Raw genomic sequence first — 19,313 nt, 5'->3', positions numbered from 1 at the left:
GGGGATTTTGCAGTATCCTTCCCCCGCCATGCCACAAAGCCATGTCCACAAAGCCATGCCCATAGAACCAGTAGTAAAAAAAATTGGATTTCAAGCTGCATCTAACTGGACCCTAAAGAGTCTGTAGCTAATCTTTGTTAACAATATTTACTGTTGTGCCCTGTAATTCTTCTTGCAAACAGTTCCACATTTATTCACCTTCAAAAACAGAACCATTCTGGTTGCTTTGTCATTTGTCCCACGCATGTGGACGGGTGGATTCCACGAGCAGAATGATTCATAATGAACTCTTTTATTGGCACCCATTAGTCTTTCTCATCAGAATCAAGAAATGCAACGTGAAAGAATTTAACGGGATGCTTGCAGTGGAGAAATTTGTGAGTAAGCTTTAGCATTATTTGGGTAGGTGTAATATATTTGCTAGCTGTAAGGTTCTTCTAGAACAGGGGTCTCCAACCTTGGTCCCTTTAAGACTTGTGGACTTCAACTACCAGAGTCCCTCAGCCAGCAAAGCTGAGGAACTCTGGGAGTTGAAGTCCACAAGTCTTAAAGGGACCAAGGTTGGAGACCCCTGTTCTAGAAGTCTACGGGATGTTGTATTCCTCTTCTTTTGGAATGTATGGGGTATTTTTCTAGGTTGGGGAACCACATTTCAAAAGCAACACTTGTATCTTTGGAAGTGTTCAGAGGAAGACAACCAGGATGGTTGAGGGACCAAACCTCAAATCAATGTGGAGTAATTAAGAGAATTGGTTATGTTAATCTGGGAAAAACAGATGAAGTGAAGGCATATTTGGATGTCTGAAAACTGCAGGCATACCTCCTCTAAAGACTGTGAATGTGGTTCTAGAAGAAGAAAAAATCTCATAACAGAAGATGAACATTTGATTTGAAGAAGACTAATTTTCAAATGAAATTTAGGAAATAACTTCTTTACGGTATTAGGTATTAAAAACAGAGTAAGCTACTTGGGAGACAACAAAGATATTGTTCACTTGAGTTATGCCAGGAAAAAACTCTACAGTGTAGGAAGTTAGATATATTGCTTTGCTTGAGGCTCCTTGCTAATGTGTAACATTTTGATTCTTCTTTTGGTTCCATTGCACATCTGTGCATCTAAACAAGGTCTACCGTGAGCAGTAACAGTAACAGAGTTGGAAGGGACCTTGGAGGTCATCTAGTCAAACCTCCTGATTACACAGTAAACCTATACTAGGGATTCAAACTGCTGAACTTTCTGATCGACAAGCTCAGTGTCTTAGCCACTGAGCCACCTAGCCAGGCTAAATGGGCAATATGGGTTACTTTCAAAGAAAGATGAATCCAATTTCAAGTGTGAAATGCATTTTGTCAGTGGACCTAATCAAGCTTACTCTTTGTAAGCATGTCTAGAATTGCTTTATTAATTACAAGTTGTAAGAGTGCTTTAGTTTTCACTCGTGTGGCCAGTTTCACTGTATTTAGAACAGCAGCATGCTAACTAGGGAATTCTGGGCCAGATAGTTGCTAACGTTGAGAAACACTATCCTCAGCCAAAGAAATCACAACAAAGGCCCTGGAAATCACAGCCATTTTCCTGCCTCAAGCTATAGAGCTATAGAGATGAGCTGCTTGCTTGCTACATCACACCAGGGATGTCAATAGTTTGACTACATGCTCCTTAAGGGCCTTAATAGGTCTGAATAAAGCTCTATGTTGAAGGATTAATTTCCTTTGTTGTTATTTTATTTCCACCAAGTGAACGTACTGGATCTCTGAAGTACAAAGAAAATGGATTTTGTCACCTTTCTCCAGCGATCACGGGAACTCTTTGTGACCCAGAGGAAGCTGAGCTGGAGAAATAAGCTGGTCCTCTTTGCTCTCTGCAGCTCCATCAGTTTAATAGCAAACCTGTTCCTGCTTCTACCTGGGTATTCCTTCCTGCTGGACTATCCAATGCTTTCTATCGTCACAGTCAATATTTTATGGATTCTCCTGTCTGTAAATCTGTACTTTTTCCAGTCTTTTCGCTGCTTTGTGGTGGTATTCTTCCTTTCTTGTGGATTGCACGAAGGCAGGAACACTCTCATTGCTGCTGGAACTGCTATGGTGGTTGCTGGCAACATCCAAAATATTTTTTTCAACCTGAAGCAGTTGGCAGAAAGTGTGACTTGTACTCTCGATTCCCAGATTTGGACTTTCCTTGACCTCACTTTTCTGAAAGCCATCCGGTGGATTTACAGTCAATTGAAGATTTCCAAACATCTGTTTCTGGTGCGTGACAGCTTAAACATGTCTTTCTTGGTTTCAGATGAAGACCTGAAGCTGCAGCTGGAAAAAACAAGACTGAACATTCACAACATCACCAGTCAGATCTCCTCCATAATAGCTCTACAGTCCTTTTTGGCTAAGAAAGTGCTGCCTTTTGTGGGGACAATTTTGGTTCTGCTTGGCACATACCTCTTCATCCGAAACTTCCGGAGCCCACAGACCATCAAGTTTAAGAACACGTACATTACCCGAGGGTTCATCAAGTACAATGAACAAGTATGGCAGCAGGAAAAGCTCTCGGTGCTCCCCCTGAGTAAAGAAGAAAGAAATGTGTACTCTCTGGTGCCGTCTTTTTGCCAAACACCTAAAGAAAGGAAATGCACAGCACGCTTTTTTCTCCCTGTGCTTGCTAACCTTTGCATTTGGGTCGTCTTTTCAGCAGTAGATTATTTGCTTTACTGGCTCATTTTTTCCGTGAGCAAGCATCTCCACGATTTCCCTGAGCTAGAGGTCCACTTCAAATTATATTACCACGTAAGTATCTTAGCTACAGTGCAGCACTTTTGGTATTGCTTCAGATACAGATTTTCTACAGAATAAAATTATGCTAAAAAAAAAAAAAGGATTGAAAAACCTGGAGGTGGGTAGGCATGGCACTTTAAGAAAACAAACCCCAAGTTTTGAAGCAGTGGTGTATTCAGCTGGATCTATCGGGTTCAGGTGAACTGGTAGAAGCAGCGGCGGCGGGAGGCTCCGCCCACCTACCCAGACATAATCCTATCCCATTTTTGACACTCTGCACATGCGTGGAAGGCCCTGCGTTCACATTTGTGAATCGGTAGCAAAGATAAGTGAACACCTTGGTGTTCATCCCTGGTTTGAAGGGCCCAAATGTTAAACAAAAGCAAATGCGACACCAAGCTTGGTGTTTAAGGCTGCTGAAAACATCCGTTGTTTTGTCATGATGAATGGTTGATGTGCCTGATGGACAGAAAGTGAAAAATATAAGAACCTCAATTTTAGAAGGTATGGAAAATGCAATGGGAGGGTCTTTACCCGACTGGCTTAAGCAAGGTCTGTGACTTCAGCCAATATAAAGGCACTTTGCGTATTTTAAGTTTCTTCAATAAGTGATTTCTTAAACTGCCCAAATTTGAGGATTTACTGGAGTAAAAGATTCTTTGTGTAGAGTTCTTCCCAAGTATGCATTTATTTCTTAACATTTTATTTTATCCATTTTCAAGTGATGTGTGGGGATGACCTTCATTTTAATCCCAACACCACAGCAGGATAGTGTTTCTCAACCTTAGCAACTTTGAGATGTGTGGTCTTCAACTCCCAGAATTCCCCAGCAGTTAAAGATGTTGAGCTTGTCAGTTGGAAAGCTGACAGCCCAGGTTTGCGACCCGAGCACTGTGCAATGGGGTGCACTCCCATTACTTGTCCGAGCTCCTGGCTACCTAGCAGTTTGATAGCATGCAAATGTGAGTAGATAAATAGGTACCACTTATCAGTACCTATTTATCTACTTGCATTTGCATGCTTGTTGGTACCTGGAAAGGTGACAGCGTTCCATGCGCTTCGGGGTACAATCATGCTGGACACATGACCGCAGAAGTGTCTTCAGACAATGCTGGCTCCCTCAGCTAAGAAACAGAGTCGGATATGACTGGACATGGAAAACCTTTACATTTTTAAAAAGTTTCCTTGACTGAGTCTCCCCACTCGGAGTCCTACCCCTTAATCACCATTCCACATTGATTTTATTAAATCAAGTGACCTACATAAACTCCTTGTCCACAAGGAGTTTATGTAAGTTTAGTTCCAGCCTCTGTTTTGTCCACAAAACAGAGGCTGGAACTGTAAAAAGCAGAGACCAAGAAGCTGAAACCATACTTAACTGCAGAAAAAACTAACAGCATCTAAGGCTCACATAAAGGTAAAGGTAAAGGTCCCCCTTGCACATACGTGCTAGTCATTGCCGACTCTAGGAGGTGGTGCTCATCTCCGTTTCAAAGCCGAAGAGCCAGAGCTATCCGAAGACGTCTCTGTGGTTATGTGGCTGGCATGACTCTACGCCAAAGGCGCACAGAACGCTGTTACCTTCCCACCAAGGTGGTCCCTATTTTTTCTACTTGCATTTTTACTTGACATATAACGCATCAAGAAAATATCTTTCTCATATTAAAACTAAAGTCAACCCCAATAGATTTGTTACCAGATTACTTCCATGAGCTACCGGAAGCTGCTGGAAAGAAAAATGAATCTTCTTTTGCTAGCTCTGAAAGAGGCAATAGGCATACGACTCTTGGAAATGTTCTTTTTTTCAGCTGAGGTTTTCAGATCTGCTTGCTAATGATGAGTGACTCAGCATTCAGCAGATTTATGGCCTGTATTTCCTGCCAATTGTTGGGCAAACTGGAACATTGAGCAACCCCTTATATTAAGGACACAATCACTTCATAACTCTGGAAGCTAAACAATTCTCAGCAGGCATCAAAATGTTGCTCTGATACAATGGCACAAGCTAAGAGTTTTTCTTTTTGCTCGCTTGCTTTGCTCTCAGCAAGTTACCTCACATTCTTGCTTTTTAAAAGGAGAGTAAATAGATTTTTTAAAATACAACTGTTGCAAACACCGCTTGAAATTTTTCATCTGGGAATTTTTCCTTCAACTATTTTTGACTTCAAGTTCATTGTATAGATTTCTATAAGACTCTTTGAACATGCTTTTTGGCTGTATTCATGCATTGATTGAACTTGGTGCATGCTTTGGGATTAGTTTCAACCTAAATTATGTTGTGATTGGTGGCATGCAAATTATTTGGTATGTGCCCTGCTTGTTTTGACCATTCTGAAAGAATTTTAAGTCAGAAACTCTTCCTAAATGGTTGGAATAACCATCCCAAACTTGGAAAAGTTCCAACTTTGCATACTATGTTTGTGGAGGTTGCCTTGATTTCCAGGAAAAAAGTAGGGTAATAATTCAGAATACACATTACAATACAAAATTAGCAAATGTTGAATTTGACATAAAACTGTGATCCAAAAGCACATAGTTCTGAAATATCAAAACACACCATAAAACAGCAAAAAAAGGAATTAGCACTGAACAATCATTTTTCGTCTCACCCTTGACAAAATTATTTTACAAGAAGCAATTATGAAAAACATAAGTTTTCCAGCAAACAAGTCATTTGGGTTCACCCATATAACTGGTTCTTATCTTCTAATTACAATGAAACAGGAAAGAATATAATAACTGTTACCTTAAGGAGGGACAAGGCAACTTGATGTATCCCATTCCATGTATATGTCAGCTAATTTTATCTCTAGAGGAAACTAAAGTCTTTTAGTGTCATCAAAGATGTCTGCAGGGTGTGATCAAAAGAATGAAGAGGGTGACCATGACACTGTGAGTTGCTCATAAAAAAACCAGGCAAAGTTTGCATCGCACTATTGCAGATGCGACCTTGAACGTTTTTGACCACACCCTGCAGACATCCCTGAAATTCTAAAAGGTTTAATTCTGAATAGCCGAGGGATTTGTTTGGTTTTCATTATCTCTCCAGCAGCTCTCTGTCTTTCCTTGCTCCAAAGGGCTTTTCTGAAGAGAAATGAATTTCAGAGAAATGTACCAGAATAAGAGAAATAGCATGCTTCCAACAAAAAAATAAACTCAAAACAGCACCCAGGGAAATTTGAAGCAGGTTTAGAAACACATATTCAAGATAGAAAAGCAGAAGTTTCTTTACAAGATTTTTTTTGAGATAGCTGACACGGTTCTAGGCTGTATTAACAGAGCGATAGAATCAAGATCACATGAAGAGTTAATACCACTTTAAAATGCCTTGGTAAGACCACACTTGGAATACTACATCCAATTTTGGTCGCCACAATGTAAAAAAGATGTTGAGACTCTAGAAAGAGTGCAGAGAAGAGCAACAAAGATGGTTAGGGTCTAACACATACAAAGAATGGTTGCTGCCATAGGGTAGAAGACTAAGGATGGCAAGATAGCAATATCTTAGGGATTGCCATAAAGAAGAGGGAATCAAGCTATTATCTAAAGCATCTGAAGGCCGGGCAAGAAGCGATAGATGGAAACTAATCAAGGAGAGAAGCAACCTAAAGCTAAGGAGAAATTTTCTGACGGTTAGAACCATCAGTGGAACAACTTGCTTCCAGAAGTTGTGAATGCTCCAACACTGGAAGTTTTTAAGAAGAGATTCGACAACCATTTGTTTGAAATGGTATAGGGCAGGGGTGTCAAACCCACATCATCACGGCGGCATCATGTGACGTATCAGGATTTTTTCCCCCTTCGCTAAACCGGCTGTGGGTGTGGCCAGTGCGTGACGCATCTGGCTTGTGGCCTGGGAGTTTGACAACCCTGGTATAGGGTTTCCTGAGCAGTGGGACATCAGGTTCCTGAGCAGGGAATTGGACTAGAAGACCTCCAAGGTTCCTTCCAACTCTGTTACTCTGTTCCATTGTAGGCAAATTTTGAATATATAGTTAGAGGAGAGGAGCATAAATGCAAACATCCCATAAGGGCCAATTATTGAGCCTAAACAATTGCTTCTATTGCTTCTTTTCACTAATCAATCACAAATGATCTTTGTGTACCTACAATGAGTGGGAACAGAGGCTGGTTGCCAGAGAATATAATCCTACTTTTAACAATTAAGTTGTAAGCTAAACTCTTTGTTTAAATATTTATTTAAAGTCTTCCCCAACATGAATATATTGAGATGTTGAATTAGATCAGCCTAGTATGGCTCTGCTGTTGGAATTGAATGGAGCTGTAGCCCAAAATAAATGACCACATTAACATTGTCCAATGTATGTTTAATTATACATTGAATTGTCTAGTACAATGAAGGAAGAAATGCTGGCATATTGCAACTTTCTATGATCATCACATTGATCAGATAATGACAGGGTATATGTGCAGTGATGGTGATGGTGGGATTATAGGAGGTCTACCATTCTTGATTTTCTTCACCTGGCTCATGCTAATCCATTTATTTATTTATTAAGTTTCTATTGTGCTCCTCTCACTGATACAGTGACTCTGTTGGAACTCTTCAGTTTCTTTCCATTTAATGAACTGTACGGTAGTCACTAGCTAATGCTCACTATATTCATATACCCAACACATGCATACACATCCCAAAATATAAAATTCAATCAACGTATCCATAAATAACCATATAAAATATTTTGTTTGACTGCCTCTCATTCTTTTTTTAGAATATCATCAAGCTCAACAAAAATCATGATCATTGGTCATCTGATTCTGACGCTCAAGCTTGATCCGCAGGGTGTCAGGGGTACCCACAATGTTGGAAATCACAGAACATAACAAAGTGTTGCGAGGATCCTTAGAAAAAGAGAAATATGGAAGGGTTGAATAATATTCTCAACCGAAGGGTAAAATGCTTCTTAACAGAGTGACTTAAAAAAAAAAAAGATCTGCCTCCTAAAATTGCTGAGGGATGGGGGAGGGGAAGAAAAATCATCACAAGAACAAAAATATATTGTTAACTAGCCGAGTTATTTGTTCACCCAATCACATATAATTAATGGAGCAAGTTGAAAACCATTAGCTCTTTCAAATACCAATTACTGAAAGGTGAATAGTACCTGTTCAAATCTGGGTTATATTTGTATTAAAGCTTTAAGAGGACCATTTGTGCTGCACTTACTCCAAACTCTACCCCCTGTGTGCTGTTTGTGTCTTATCTCTTAGCTAGTTCCACTTAAATGGATCTGTTAAGAAGCCCGGAGACAGAAAACGGTCTCTCCTAATCAGGGCAGCCCAGATGTAAGAACTTTAGCTGTACAATCTACCTTTTGTGTGCAGGGAGAGGGGGGCGGGAATGCTCAGCCCTCGCTTCACCCAGATTCTGCTATATAAGTTGGTCAGCAAATCATGAAATATTGATGGCATAATTTCCCATTGATTTCTGACAGAAAGCCAAAGAAATAAGGTCTGGGAAGCTTTCAGAGAGTCTTTGCACGCATAAAACAGCAATTTTAGTAAGCTTAAAAAAATTAAGTAAGGGCAAAACTTCAGCTCTGCATGATATCATCATCCCAGCCTCTGAATCCCAGACACTGGAAATTATACATATAAAAGCAAACCTTTGGCTTTCAGTAGATATGATACCTCATTGTAAGTACCTGCCATTACTGCTTCACAGCAGTTGGGAGAAGATGGGAAAGGAATATCTATTTTCCTGGCGACTGCCTTTTCTCTTTTCCTTTCCTTTCCTTTCCTTTCCTTTCCTTTCCTTTCCTTTCCTTTCCTTTTCCCAGAATGCTACTTTCTATTTTCATATCTTAGTGCAATTGTTCTTCTTCACTTGGGATCTTATAGACAACCTGCCCACCCCAGAGGCCACCTGCCCTCATTTATTGTTATCTTAGCCCAACTACGGTTGGGCGATGCTAGAAAACGCTATAAATCACAAAGTTATCCAAGGGAAATCCACACAACTAATCCAAATGCTTCCGCCACTTCCTCAGCCTCCTTGACCCAAACAGCACTTTTTCAAACTACTGCCTTCAGACATGTTGGATTACAATTCCCAGAATTCTAAGTCTTGTATGCTATGAGTTGCTGTCCAAGGTATCTGTAAGGCACAAGGCTGCAGAAGTGTGCTGGGCCTTTTTTTCCAGCCCTCCTATATTCAGGCAAGGATTTTTTTTTCAACAGGGCATTTGGCACTCAAGGAGAATAAAATGGTGCTCCTTTGGATATCTATTTGCCATTCAATTTAGGTGCAACATTGGTAGATCCCCTTTGTGCCAATGGGAAAAACCTGCACAAATTGCTCTCCTTTAGGTGGAATACAACCGGGGGGGGGGGGGGAGAGAAGATTTGGGTGAGCTCTCAGTGAAACAAGAGAAGCTCTCCGGGGTATCTGCAGCTAAATGGGACAAGGTATGGCAAAGCCTCACCCACCATTGATGTCACTGTATAGCCAACTTTTTTTTTTTACTTTTAAAAGCATTTTTTCTACAACCTCTTCGGCTGAAGAGCTTGTAGAAAAAATGCTTTGAAAAGGTTCTGACGATCCCAGCTGAGTTGCCTGATCGCCAGAACTCTTTAAAAGCTTTTTTTTTACAGCCTCTTTGGCCGAAGAACTTGTAGAAAAAATGCTTTGAAAGGGTTCTGACGATCCCAGCTGAGTCACGTGATCATCAGAGGCTTTTTTTTTACTTTTAAAAGCATTTTTTCAGCCGAAGAAAAAATGCTTTTAAAAGTAAAAAAAACCTCTGATGATCGCGCGGCTCAGCTGGGCATGCCAGGGAGGGCAGGGGTGGGGGCAGGGATTTTTGCTACCGGTTCTCTGAACCACCCGCCGCCATCGCTACCAGATCAGGTGATCCGGTCCGAACCAGGAGCATTTCACCCCTGGTGCCAAGGAATAAGAGGCAGTGAAGCTTAGATTGTTTGGTTGGGAGGAAGAAATTTAAGAAAAGCTCCTTTCTAGGAGTTCTCGGAGTATATACTTAATGAGGCAAGCAGTTTAATTTGGTAAGATTTCTCTCTCTATAGGTGAGAAACAATAAACGAAACCGTTCAGAAAAACCTCAGCATATCTTCCTTGTGTTCTGGAGCCTGACATCTATGTGGCATGTCAGAACCACGTTGGCATGTGACTGAATTTGGAGTCTTCTCCCTTCCCTACCAGAAATGTGTCAACAACACTGTTGGCTAAGCTGGCAGAATACCCTGCCTGGTATATTGATCGGTAGTCATATTGATGGGGTGACTGACAGGAGCCAGGCAGATTCCAACCTCTTTTAGGTCATTGGCCCAAGCGTAACACTGCACAAATAGATAAACTTCTGCAAGGAAAAGTGGAAAGTGCCAGTTCAGTTTTAATTCTGAAAAAAAAAGGGAAATCAGCTGGCTTCTGCTATGGGTTCCAGATAACCCAGTGCTACGCAGTCTGCACTGGCTTCCTGTAGTCTTTCGGGTGCGCTTCAAGATTTTGGTTACCACCTTTAAAGCGCTCCATGGCTTAGGACCCGGGTACTTACGGGACCGCCTGCTGTTACCTTATGCCTACCACCGACCCGTACGCTCACACAGAGAGGGTCTTCTCAGGGTGCCGTCCGCCAAACAATGTCGGCTGGCGGCCCCCAGGGGCAGGGCCTTCTCTGTTGGAGCTCCTACGCTCTGGAACGAACTTCCCCCTGGCTTACGCCAAGTGCCTGATCTTCGGACCTTTCGCCGTGAGCTAAAAACATACTTATTTATTCAAGCGGGACTGGCTTAATAGTTTTATTAATTTTAATTGGGGTTTTATTGTGTTAAGGTTTTTAAATTTTTAAATTTTTTAAATTTTTAAATTTTTAATGTCGGCCTTTTTCTAATATGCTCTGTTTTAAATTTTTTGTTTTAATGTATGGAGATCCTGCTTCTAATCACAGAACAGAGCATCTCACTTCAGAGTTAGTATGACAGCCAATATTTACACAGAGGGACTCTGTGGGAGAATAAGCAATTTAGGTCTCTTTCCTCCCGATTCAGTATAGGATTTGGCAGTGCCAAAGCAACATCACCAATAGACAATCTAGACCAGTGTTTCTCAAGTTTGGGAACTTTAAGGTATGTGGACTTCAATTCCCAGAATTGCCCCACCAGCCATCCCCAATCTCTTTACGCAACACTATTTTAGCCCCCTGATAATCTTGTTCTTTCCAGAAACAGTTTGAGCTTATTTCACACGTTCTTGCCTGTTGCATCCAAAAGCACATAGGTGATCATTGCTGAATCAAGGGGGCAAGAAAGTGGGATCTTTAATCCCATCCATCATTATTCTGTTCTTATTCAGGGCCATAATTCCGATGATGATGCTTTTAGCATTGCCAAATCTTGTATCTGCTGCCAAATGTGAAAGATACACTAATGGCTTAAGGTCTAGGTCAGACAGTTAAGAGACTGTTAATATCCTGTTGCAGGAAAATAAACACAGACGTCTTGTTGAGAAAATTCATCATTGCACTGTAATTTGAGGGATCCTTGGTGCTCTCTGAGCTTGCTTGTTTTCTTGCAGATGTTTCATTACCCAAACTAGGCAACATCATCAGTGCTAGTGCTGGTAGTAACATCACTAGTACTGATGATACCTAGTTTATTTTATTATTTTATTTTATTATTTAGATTTTTATACCGCCCTTCTCCCGAAGGACTCAGCCAGATTAAAACAGTACAATATACAAATTAAAACCACAGTTAAAATAACCTATTCTATAAATGGCCGAAAATTAAAACCGTCAAATTTGACCCATAAATAAATAAAATAAAATTAAAATTATTAAAATTCAAAAAATTTAAAAATTTAAAAAATTAAGCATTACCCAAATTAAGTTTGGGTAATGAAACATCTGCAAGAAAAAAGCAAGCTCAGGGAGCACCAAGGACTCCACATTTCAGTCCTGGGCTACAAATAGTCTCCTTTATTGGTGCATTGTAATTTATTCAACATAACCCTTTTAAAGACCAGCATAGATCATGGCATAATTCTTATCTTTCATTTCCTCTTATACAGAAAAATGCTGCTAAATTCATCTTGAACAATGGGGAGATTGTTGACAAGACCACTTACTTTAAGACGCCTCTTTTTGAAGAGAGCTGCATTCCCAAACCCAAGATTTCCCTCTCTACTACATGGATCCAGCTTGGAGTTATTTTGTTCTTTCTAATAGTGTTGGGGCTTCTGACTTCTACACTCACACAACTTAAAATATTAGTGGCAACTGCGTTCTTTCCAAGCACAGACATGAAACGGATAAAGTATCTGCACACAAAATTATTAAACAGAAGATCCAAGTTCTCCGAGAAAAACGTGAAAAGGAAACTTAATTCGTTTGCAAAGGTAAACTGTAAATAATATGAAATACAGTGCTGGTTGGTGCAACACTGTTCAGAATGTAATTGTAGAATCCACCAAAAATAAGCACCATCAAAACTTTATCTATAGAGTCGGGATCAATACTACTCTCGCTCCCCAAGATTACTCTAAAGGGAATCTTCACATATTTTTCAATAAATATGGAAGCAACTTAGGTCATAGACCACATTACACTGGTTATATCTCTATTACAAAGTAATGTTTTGACTCGCATAGATATTGTCTCTGCATAAATACCTATAGCCATTACTGAAATGAATATGTGTCTGAGGTTAATCTTCCCGCTTCCTCCATCAATACCTGAAGGATGAAGGAGAAGAAATGCTCAGCATTCATCCTGCCTGAAATGGATCTACTCGTAATTTTTCTGTTTTTTTTTTCTTCATTACTTTTCAGTTCTGCTTAGGAGACAGATACCAAATACCTCTTCGTTTGTAATAAGTAAAACTAACCTTCTCCTTTTTTCCTTCTTCCTTCAGTTACATTTTTGGTTTCCCATCCTCCAGGCACTGGGAAATGCCAGGAAGAAAGAAACCAATGTGGAAAAAGAAATTCCTGTTTTATAGCATTAGTCACAGTTCCCAAGCTCAACATTTTGCCTGGTGAAGAGCTCCTGGAATGTCAAATGTTTGTGTGTGTTTTGCAAAATACTGATTGCCTTAATATGAAATTTGGAAACATTAAAGAAATATTTAAAAAATGTAAGGCTCTATTAGTAAAAATAAATAAAAAAACATTTACTGTATTTTCCTTATACTGGTTTATGTTTCACTACAGAATTAGCAATAGCAAAAACACTTAGACTTATAAACCACTTCATAGTGCTTTTTACAGCCCTCTCTAAGTGGTTTACAGAGTCAGCATATTGCCCCCAACAATCTGGCTCCTCATTTTACCAACCTCGGAAGGATGGAAGGCTGAGTCAAGCTTGAGCTGGTGAGACCTGAACTGCCAAACTGCTGGCAGCCGGTGATAAGCAGAAGTAGCCTGCAGTAATGGACTTTAACCACCGTGCCACCGCAGAATTGTGCCATTTAGCTTAAGGTGACTCAATTGAGCAGACGATTTTTGACACCCCATCAAAACATCACTTCCTTTCCAGATATATAATAATTATTTTTATTAAGCAGAAGAGAAAAAGAGAAAGAACTGGAGAAAATCAGAAAATACAATGACTTGCAAATAGTAGTAGAAGGACTTTGATGAAAGAAAGTACCAATAGTATTAGGTGTCTTGGGTACAATGTCGAAACAGCAGCATTGACAAAATCACCACCGGTCAATTGCAAAAAGCAACTTTAGTTGGAAGAGTTTGTATCTTGAAACACTACCTTTAATATCCTCAAACAATAACATCTACCTATCCTTGGGAAGGAGTCAATAGGTGGATAAAAATGCAAATACAAATGTCTAAGGATCTGGCTGACTGTGCAACCAGTTATAATTCTATGCAAATTCTCAGTCATCCAGGTCATGGCTGTCCCAAAGGTGCTTTTTCAGGAGGCAACTGCACTTCCTTGTTTTTTTCTTGGAAGACGTTTCGCTTCTCATCCAAGAATCTTCTTCAGTTCCGACTCCTCAAAAAACACCTTTGAGACAACCATGACCTGGATGACTGAGAATCTCCACAGACCTTTAGCTATGCACCTTGGGATGAACCCCCTTTGAATGGTGTGGGAGTATGAACAGATTTCCAGAAAAATTGCAGACTACAGGAACCATTTGTCCTTCAGTTTGAGATGCAGACAACAAAGACTCATCCCCAAGAAGCCTGCGCCTGTCTTCAACAGTGAAGGGACACAGGGCAGAAATCATCCTGCGGCCAAGAAAGCTCCACACCCATTTGCACTACTCGGGCGACCCTGTGGACACAGATGAATCTCCAAGTGACCTCAATGACTCTCTAAAAGGATGCAAATGACCAGCTGTCTGCAAGGAGTATAAATCCTTCCATTCTCCATGATCCAGTCAGAGCTGAAGAAGCTTCTTGGATGAGAAGTGGAACATCTTCAAAGAAAAAAACGAAAACAAGAAAGTCCAGTTGCCTCCTGAAAAAGCACCTTTGGGATGACCAGCTGTAATGTATTAAATGTATATGCTGCCCAATTTCTTTCAATATTGTTTTCAATTTGCTTCCTTACACCTTCTAAAAGATTTGCCCAATCTCTTCTCCTTCACTTTTGCCCTGCAGTGTTGTTTTTTAAATATATTTTTTTATTTATATCATATTAAAAAAGAAATTGGACATGGTATGACATGGATTTGAGAAATGGAAGTTGGAACAGGAAATAACTAAGATATGTAGACCAAAAGATGATGTAATATATATATAAATATAAGGGTATATAAAGGGTCAAATATGTGTATATAATTAGCAAGGTTTGATGAGCGTATAAGATAGTTGTGTTATACTTCAATGCAGAGATCTCCAACCTTGGCAACTTTAAGACTTGTGGACTTCAATTCCCAGAGTTCCTCACCCAACAAAGCTGGCTGAGGAATTCTGGGAGTTGAAGTTCACAAGTCTTAAAGTTGCCAAGGTTGGAGATCTCTGCTTTAGTGTGTATGGTAGAGATAATGCCAGGATGGTTGCCTATAGTGTTTTGTGGCTAGGCATTGTCTTCTCTGAAATATCATCATCAAGTGCCTTCAGTTCTTCTACCAACAATGACAAAGGCACATAGAAAAACCCAGAATGCCCCCTCCCTTTTTTTCTTTGAGATAAGGAAAAAAGACATTTAGTTTGCTGGGGAAAATTCCTCAAATCGGAGCCATTGCATTTTCTTAAAAATATAAAAGTCTGGTCCAGCTGTCTTGAGATGCCAAGGCAAGACAGGTCATAGAAAAGCATTGCAAAAAAAATAAATCCTGTAGGGGTAATCCAGCTTTGTTCCAAGTTCAGTAAACCAGAGCAAAACCAAAAATCTTATTAAATACACCAGAACAGTTCCAATTGATGACTCAATGCCATGTGAACAGATAGGACCAAATCTGCTTCTGGAATGCTGCAAAGGTGTTGGATGGACAATCCTGAAAGGGAATGAAGTAAGAGGATCTAACTAGGGTTTTCCAAAATGTAAAGGAAAATACTTGAGATGAGGAAAGGAAAGCACTTGGGATTAACCCATCACTTAGCTCTCAAATTCAGGCATCAAGTCGGGGGTGCTATTCAGCAGGTTCTGACAGGTTCTGGAGAACCGGTAGCAGAAATTTTGAGCAGTTCGGAGAACCAGCAAATACCACCTCTGGCTGCCCCAGAGTGGGTTGAGAATGGAGATTTTGCAATATCCTTCCCCCAGAAGTGGGTTGGGAATAGGGATTTTGCAATATCCTTCCCCCAGAAGTGGGCTGGGAATGGAGATTTTGCAGTATCCTTCCCCTGCCATGCCCACCAAGCCACCCCCACAGAACCGGTAGTAACAAAATTTGAATTCCACCACTGCATCAAATCATATACCCAGTTTAATCATGATTGTTTCATTGTTAAGATTAACTCATGCCATAAACCTGGAAACATTTATTTCAAAGACAGTTGAGTTAAACAGCAGTTAAGGGGCTGCATCTTGCTCAGATCAAATAATTCATCCTGTCCAGATTTTATTCTAGCAGACAGTCCTGGCAGGTGCTCTATGAAAGCTAATCGGATAGCTGTATTTGCTATAAATCAGGCACTAAAAGAAGACTTGAGAACAAGGTTATCATGTGCTAAAAAAACAACAGTAATTTCTCTAAAAGTCAAAATATGTGAACAGAGGGAGGATCTTGCTGTAATTTTGTAAGATTTAGCAATGATTGCAACACCAATGGCCAGTGCCGTTTCACCAGATGGTTGTATCATCCAGAAATCTTCAAACACACAAATCAAGAATTGCAACTGTTTCGGCCTACAGAGAAAAAGGGAAATGGTGGTGAATAAATCTTCAAAAAAATAAAGCAGTCTTCTGCTTTGCAATTTGTCACCTAGTGAAGCAATAACAAAATTAGAGTGCACAAAAGAAGAAGAAAACCCCCCAAAGGATAACAATATTTCCCGCAGGTTCTGTAGTTTTAGATTTTCCTTCTTGGTCAGAACTATGCCTTCCTTAATGATAACGGGGAAAAATATTGATTCTGCTAACACAGTCTTTCCATCTCTGCGATTCTAGGAGTTTATTCCAGTCATGTTCTGGCTGGAACAAACTCTACAACACTGTTAAAGGAACAAAAGATGAAATTAGATGATTGTGTTAGCCTAACCCCTTGCACTAGTTCTGAAAAATAGGAACTCACATCAGAAAGGGTCTCTGCTACTGAAATACTCTAGCAGAAGAAACGTTTTGGGCGACGGGACAAAGTGTGTTATCTGAAGGCGCAGAAGTTTTAAACCTGAATAAAGTACAACAATCAATTGGCCAATATTCATAGTATATTGCATTTATGACCTAAGACATGCGGAATTCAGGACTTTCTCCTGCCTCTTCAAAAGATTTTGATTGTGTAATGAAGGGTTTTTTAAAAACATCCTACTTCAGGTTATGTACAGGATCTATACCCAACACCTTCCTTGTTTAGCTTAATTTTCCATAATTTGTATTCCACTTTTTCTCTGTCAACCCACATAACCTTAGCTCATCTCAAAAAGCTCCAATCAGCTTAGTAATTGGATAGGACACTATTATGAAATCACATGGTTATAGATTATTTTTAAAAGTCAAGGGGGAGGGGAAATCCCAGAAAAAGCCACTATTCATATTGTTGCCAAGAAAATTACCTGGACAAGTCCACCAAGTCACCACCCAACTCAAAGAAGTCTTTATTTTACTTCAAAGAAGCTCACAATGATAGGATTGCCATATTTTATCCTCATATACAATCCTGTGAAGTAGCTTCCATTAAAGATCAAATTGCATATTCTGCTGCATCTACACTGAGGAGGGTTAAGCTTTCCCTCTCTTACCATTAATGCTAAAATCCTGTTGCAAAGTCCATGGGCTAAAGGGAAAGGGGACTGCTGTGACAGCAAATGGGTGAGGAAAGTTTACCCCTTCCAAATCAACACAGGTTGGTCCTGGTCCATATCAGGTGCCATCCACATATAATGCTAGAAAAATCTAGGATCTGAATGCACGTTACATATATTGCCCAAGCTCCCATAGGGACCAAAGTGAGCTCATGGCCATTGTGCACAAGGGAAAGGATTTGGTCAGCTATTTGCCAAAGTTATTTTCATAAGGTACAATAAGAACATATCTCCTGTTGGCATCTCCTGAGTGGGAGATTCAAAACTAGGAGAGATTTTTAAAAGTGCTTTAGAGTAATCAAGAACATCTATTGCTGAGATGATTTGCAGCAGGCCTGTCAAACTGGTGGCCCCTGGGCTGGATACGGCCACATAGGCTATGCCAACCCCGACATCCCGATACATCATGATACTGTCTGAGATGTGATCGGGTTTGACACCCCTGATTTACAGGTTTCAGAACTAATGTGACTAAATTAATTAGGCCAGAGTCTTTAGAGGGCTGGAAGAACTGAGTACTTAACCCCTAAGGTGGAGAGCAGTATTTGAATTGCATTTGTTAAAAAAAGATGATTAATTCAAGCCTATATCATAGTGTCATTGTTTGGCAGTGAGAAATTTCAGGAGAATACACAAATGGAACTGGGAAAAATCTTTCTTAGATCAAAACATCTTCTAGTTTGTCAAAATAATCAAAATCTTTTGGAGGAAGAGGGAAGTTCATGTGCTCTTCAGTCGGTACAAAGCTTAGAAAAATAATCCTTGGCATCCCATGACACGATACTAATTTAAAAATATTTTGATTTTGGCTCTTCTGTGATCATTCATCCAAATCATTAGAAGTAACCTTTCAGAAAAGTCTTGAGTTATCTTCTGCATTTCATCTGACTTACATATTCTTACTTTGTCTAGTTGAGATGGTTCACAATTATCAAGTTCTGAAACTTGTCTCATTCAACATACTTTCAGTCCAATAAAAGAATTACTGCATGAGGATTTGGCCCTACCCCTGATAATAAGCCCGACTGGGCTCTTGAGCACATGGCAATAAGGCCAAGCGCTTATTTCAGGGTTCAAAAAAAAAAAAAAAAAGTCAGGGTCTTATTTTTGGGGAAACACGCAGTGGTGGGTTTCAAATTTTTTACTACTGGTTCTGTGAGCATGGCTTGGTGGGCATGGTGTGGCTTGGTGGGCGTGGCAAGGGAAGGATACTGTAAAATCTCCATTTCCTCCCCACGCCAGGAGAAGGTTACTGCAAAATCCCCATTTCCTCCCAATCAGCTGGGACTCGGGAGACAGCAAATAGATGGGGGCGGGGCCAGTCAGTGGTTCTCCAAACTACTCAAAATTTTCACTACGGGTTCTCCAGAACGGGTCAGAACCTGATGAAACCCACCATTGGAAACATGATATTGTCTGCCAATAAAACTGCTTGGGCTCAAGCAAATAATGAACAAATGAGACAGTTACCTGAAGAATACTAAGTATATCATGAAATTATTTTGATGCAGTGGAGAATGGAGCCACTTTTCCCATATACGGTGCTCGCTTCACAGCAACAGGCTGACATTCCTGCAATGATATATTTAATTTTTTTTTAAAAAAAATCTTTTTTTCTATTCTTAACAGCAAAGTGAAAAATAAAGAAATAGAATACCTAACAGTCTTGATGTTTTGCAAACCTGGCCTAGATGTTAAAAAAGAAGGAGAAAACTGACAAAATTCTTGTCAATTTTGCTTATCCGGACTATTGAGGGAGAGCTGCATGGCCATCAAGGCAGCATTTCCCTTACAGGACCATAGGGATTCCTAGTAGCTCTTCTCCTTCCCCCTTACCTCCACCTCACTCCCCCCAAATTCTAGCTCTGCAATGTTTTTAGCACTGTATTAATAAGCTGAGATAAATCAAATTCTGGTTTCCTCTAAGAAGGCTGACATCATACACAGAATTCTGAAGTTGTTTTTATAAAATCATAGAAGTCAAAGAAACCATTTAGATTAATAATCCAACTCTCTGCTCTATACAGACATCCAAATTAAAATATCCCCAAGAGATGGCAGTCTAGCCTCTGTTTGAAAAATTAATGAAGAGCAGTCCAACATTTCTCCAGTTAATTGGTTCCACTGTCAT

The 19,313-nt window shown here is 40.0% G+C and overlaps 2 protein-coding genes across 2 annotated transcripts in view; one reads left to right on the top strand and one right to left on the bottom strand.

Annotated features, from left to right (window-relative positions):
- Positions 1-254: 254 nt before the first annotated feature.
- On the top strand, positions 255-14,493 carry DCSTAMP (dendrocyte expressed seven transmembrane protein). The gene is made up of 4 exons (XM_058176989.1): positions 255-377; positions 1,739-2,784; positions 11,822-12,148; positions 12,664-14,493. The coding sequence occupies exons 2-4, from the start codon at positions 1,771-1,773 to the stop codon at positions 12,748-12,750; spliced, it is 1,428 nt and encodes a 475-aa protein (XP_058032972.1). The 5' UTR covers positions 255-377; positions 1,739-1,770; the 3' UTR covers positions 12,751-14,493.
- A 1,182-nt stretch (positions 14,494-15,675) lies between these two features.
- DPYS (dihydropyrimidinase) overlaps positions 15,676-19,313 on the bottom strand; it is a 53,173-nt gene continuing 49,535 nt past the window's right edge. Inside the window, exons 9-10 of the mRNA XM_058178214.1 lie at positions 18,653-18,754; positions 15,676-16,067 (exon numbers count right to left, since the gene is read on the bottom strand). Coding sequence (XP_058034197.1) covers positions 18,680-18,754 — 75 coding nt within the window. The 3' untranslated portion in view covers positions 15,676-16,067; positions 18,653-18,679. The remainder of the gene's footprint in view (positions 16,068-18,652; positions 18,755-19,313) is intronic.

Source organism: Ahaetulla prasina, chromosome 3, assembly GCF_028640845.1.
Source record: "Ahaetulla prasina isolate Xishuangbanna chromosome 3, ASM2864084v1, whole genome shotgun sequence".
In the NCBI taxonomy this organism is placed as follows: Eukaryota; Metazoa; Chordata; class Lepidosauria; order Squamata; family Colubridae; genus Ahaetulla; species Ahaetulla prasina.
The sequence above is the reverse complement of the archived record's forward strand: the minus strand, read 5'-3'. Positions and strand labels throughout refer to the sequence as shown.

Coding starts and splice junctions, on each gene's coding strand:
- DCSTAMP (XM_058176989.1), top strand. CDS start 1,771: ATGGATTTTGTCACCTTTCTCCAGCGATCACGGGAACTCTTTGTGACC. Junction 2,785..11,821: donor ACTTCAAATTATATTACCAC/GTAAGTATCTTA, acceptor CCTCTTATACAG/AAAAATGCTGCTAAATTCAT. Junction 12,149..12,663: donor AACTTAATTCGTTTGCAAAG/GTAAACTGTAAA, acceptor TTCTTCCTTCAG/TTACATTTTTGGTTTCCCAT.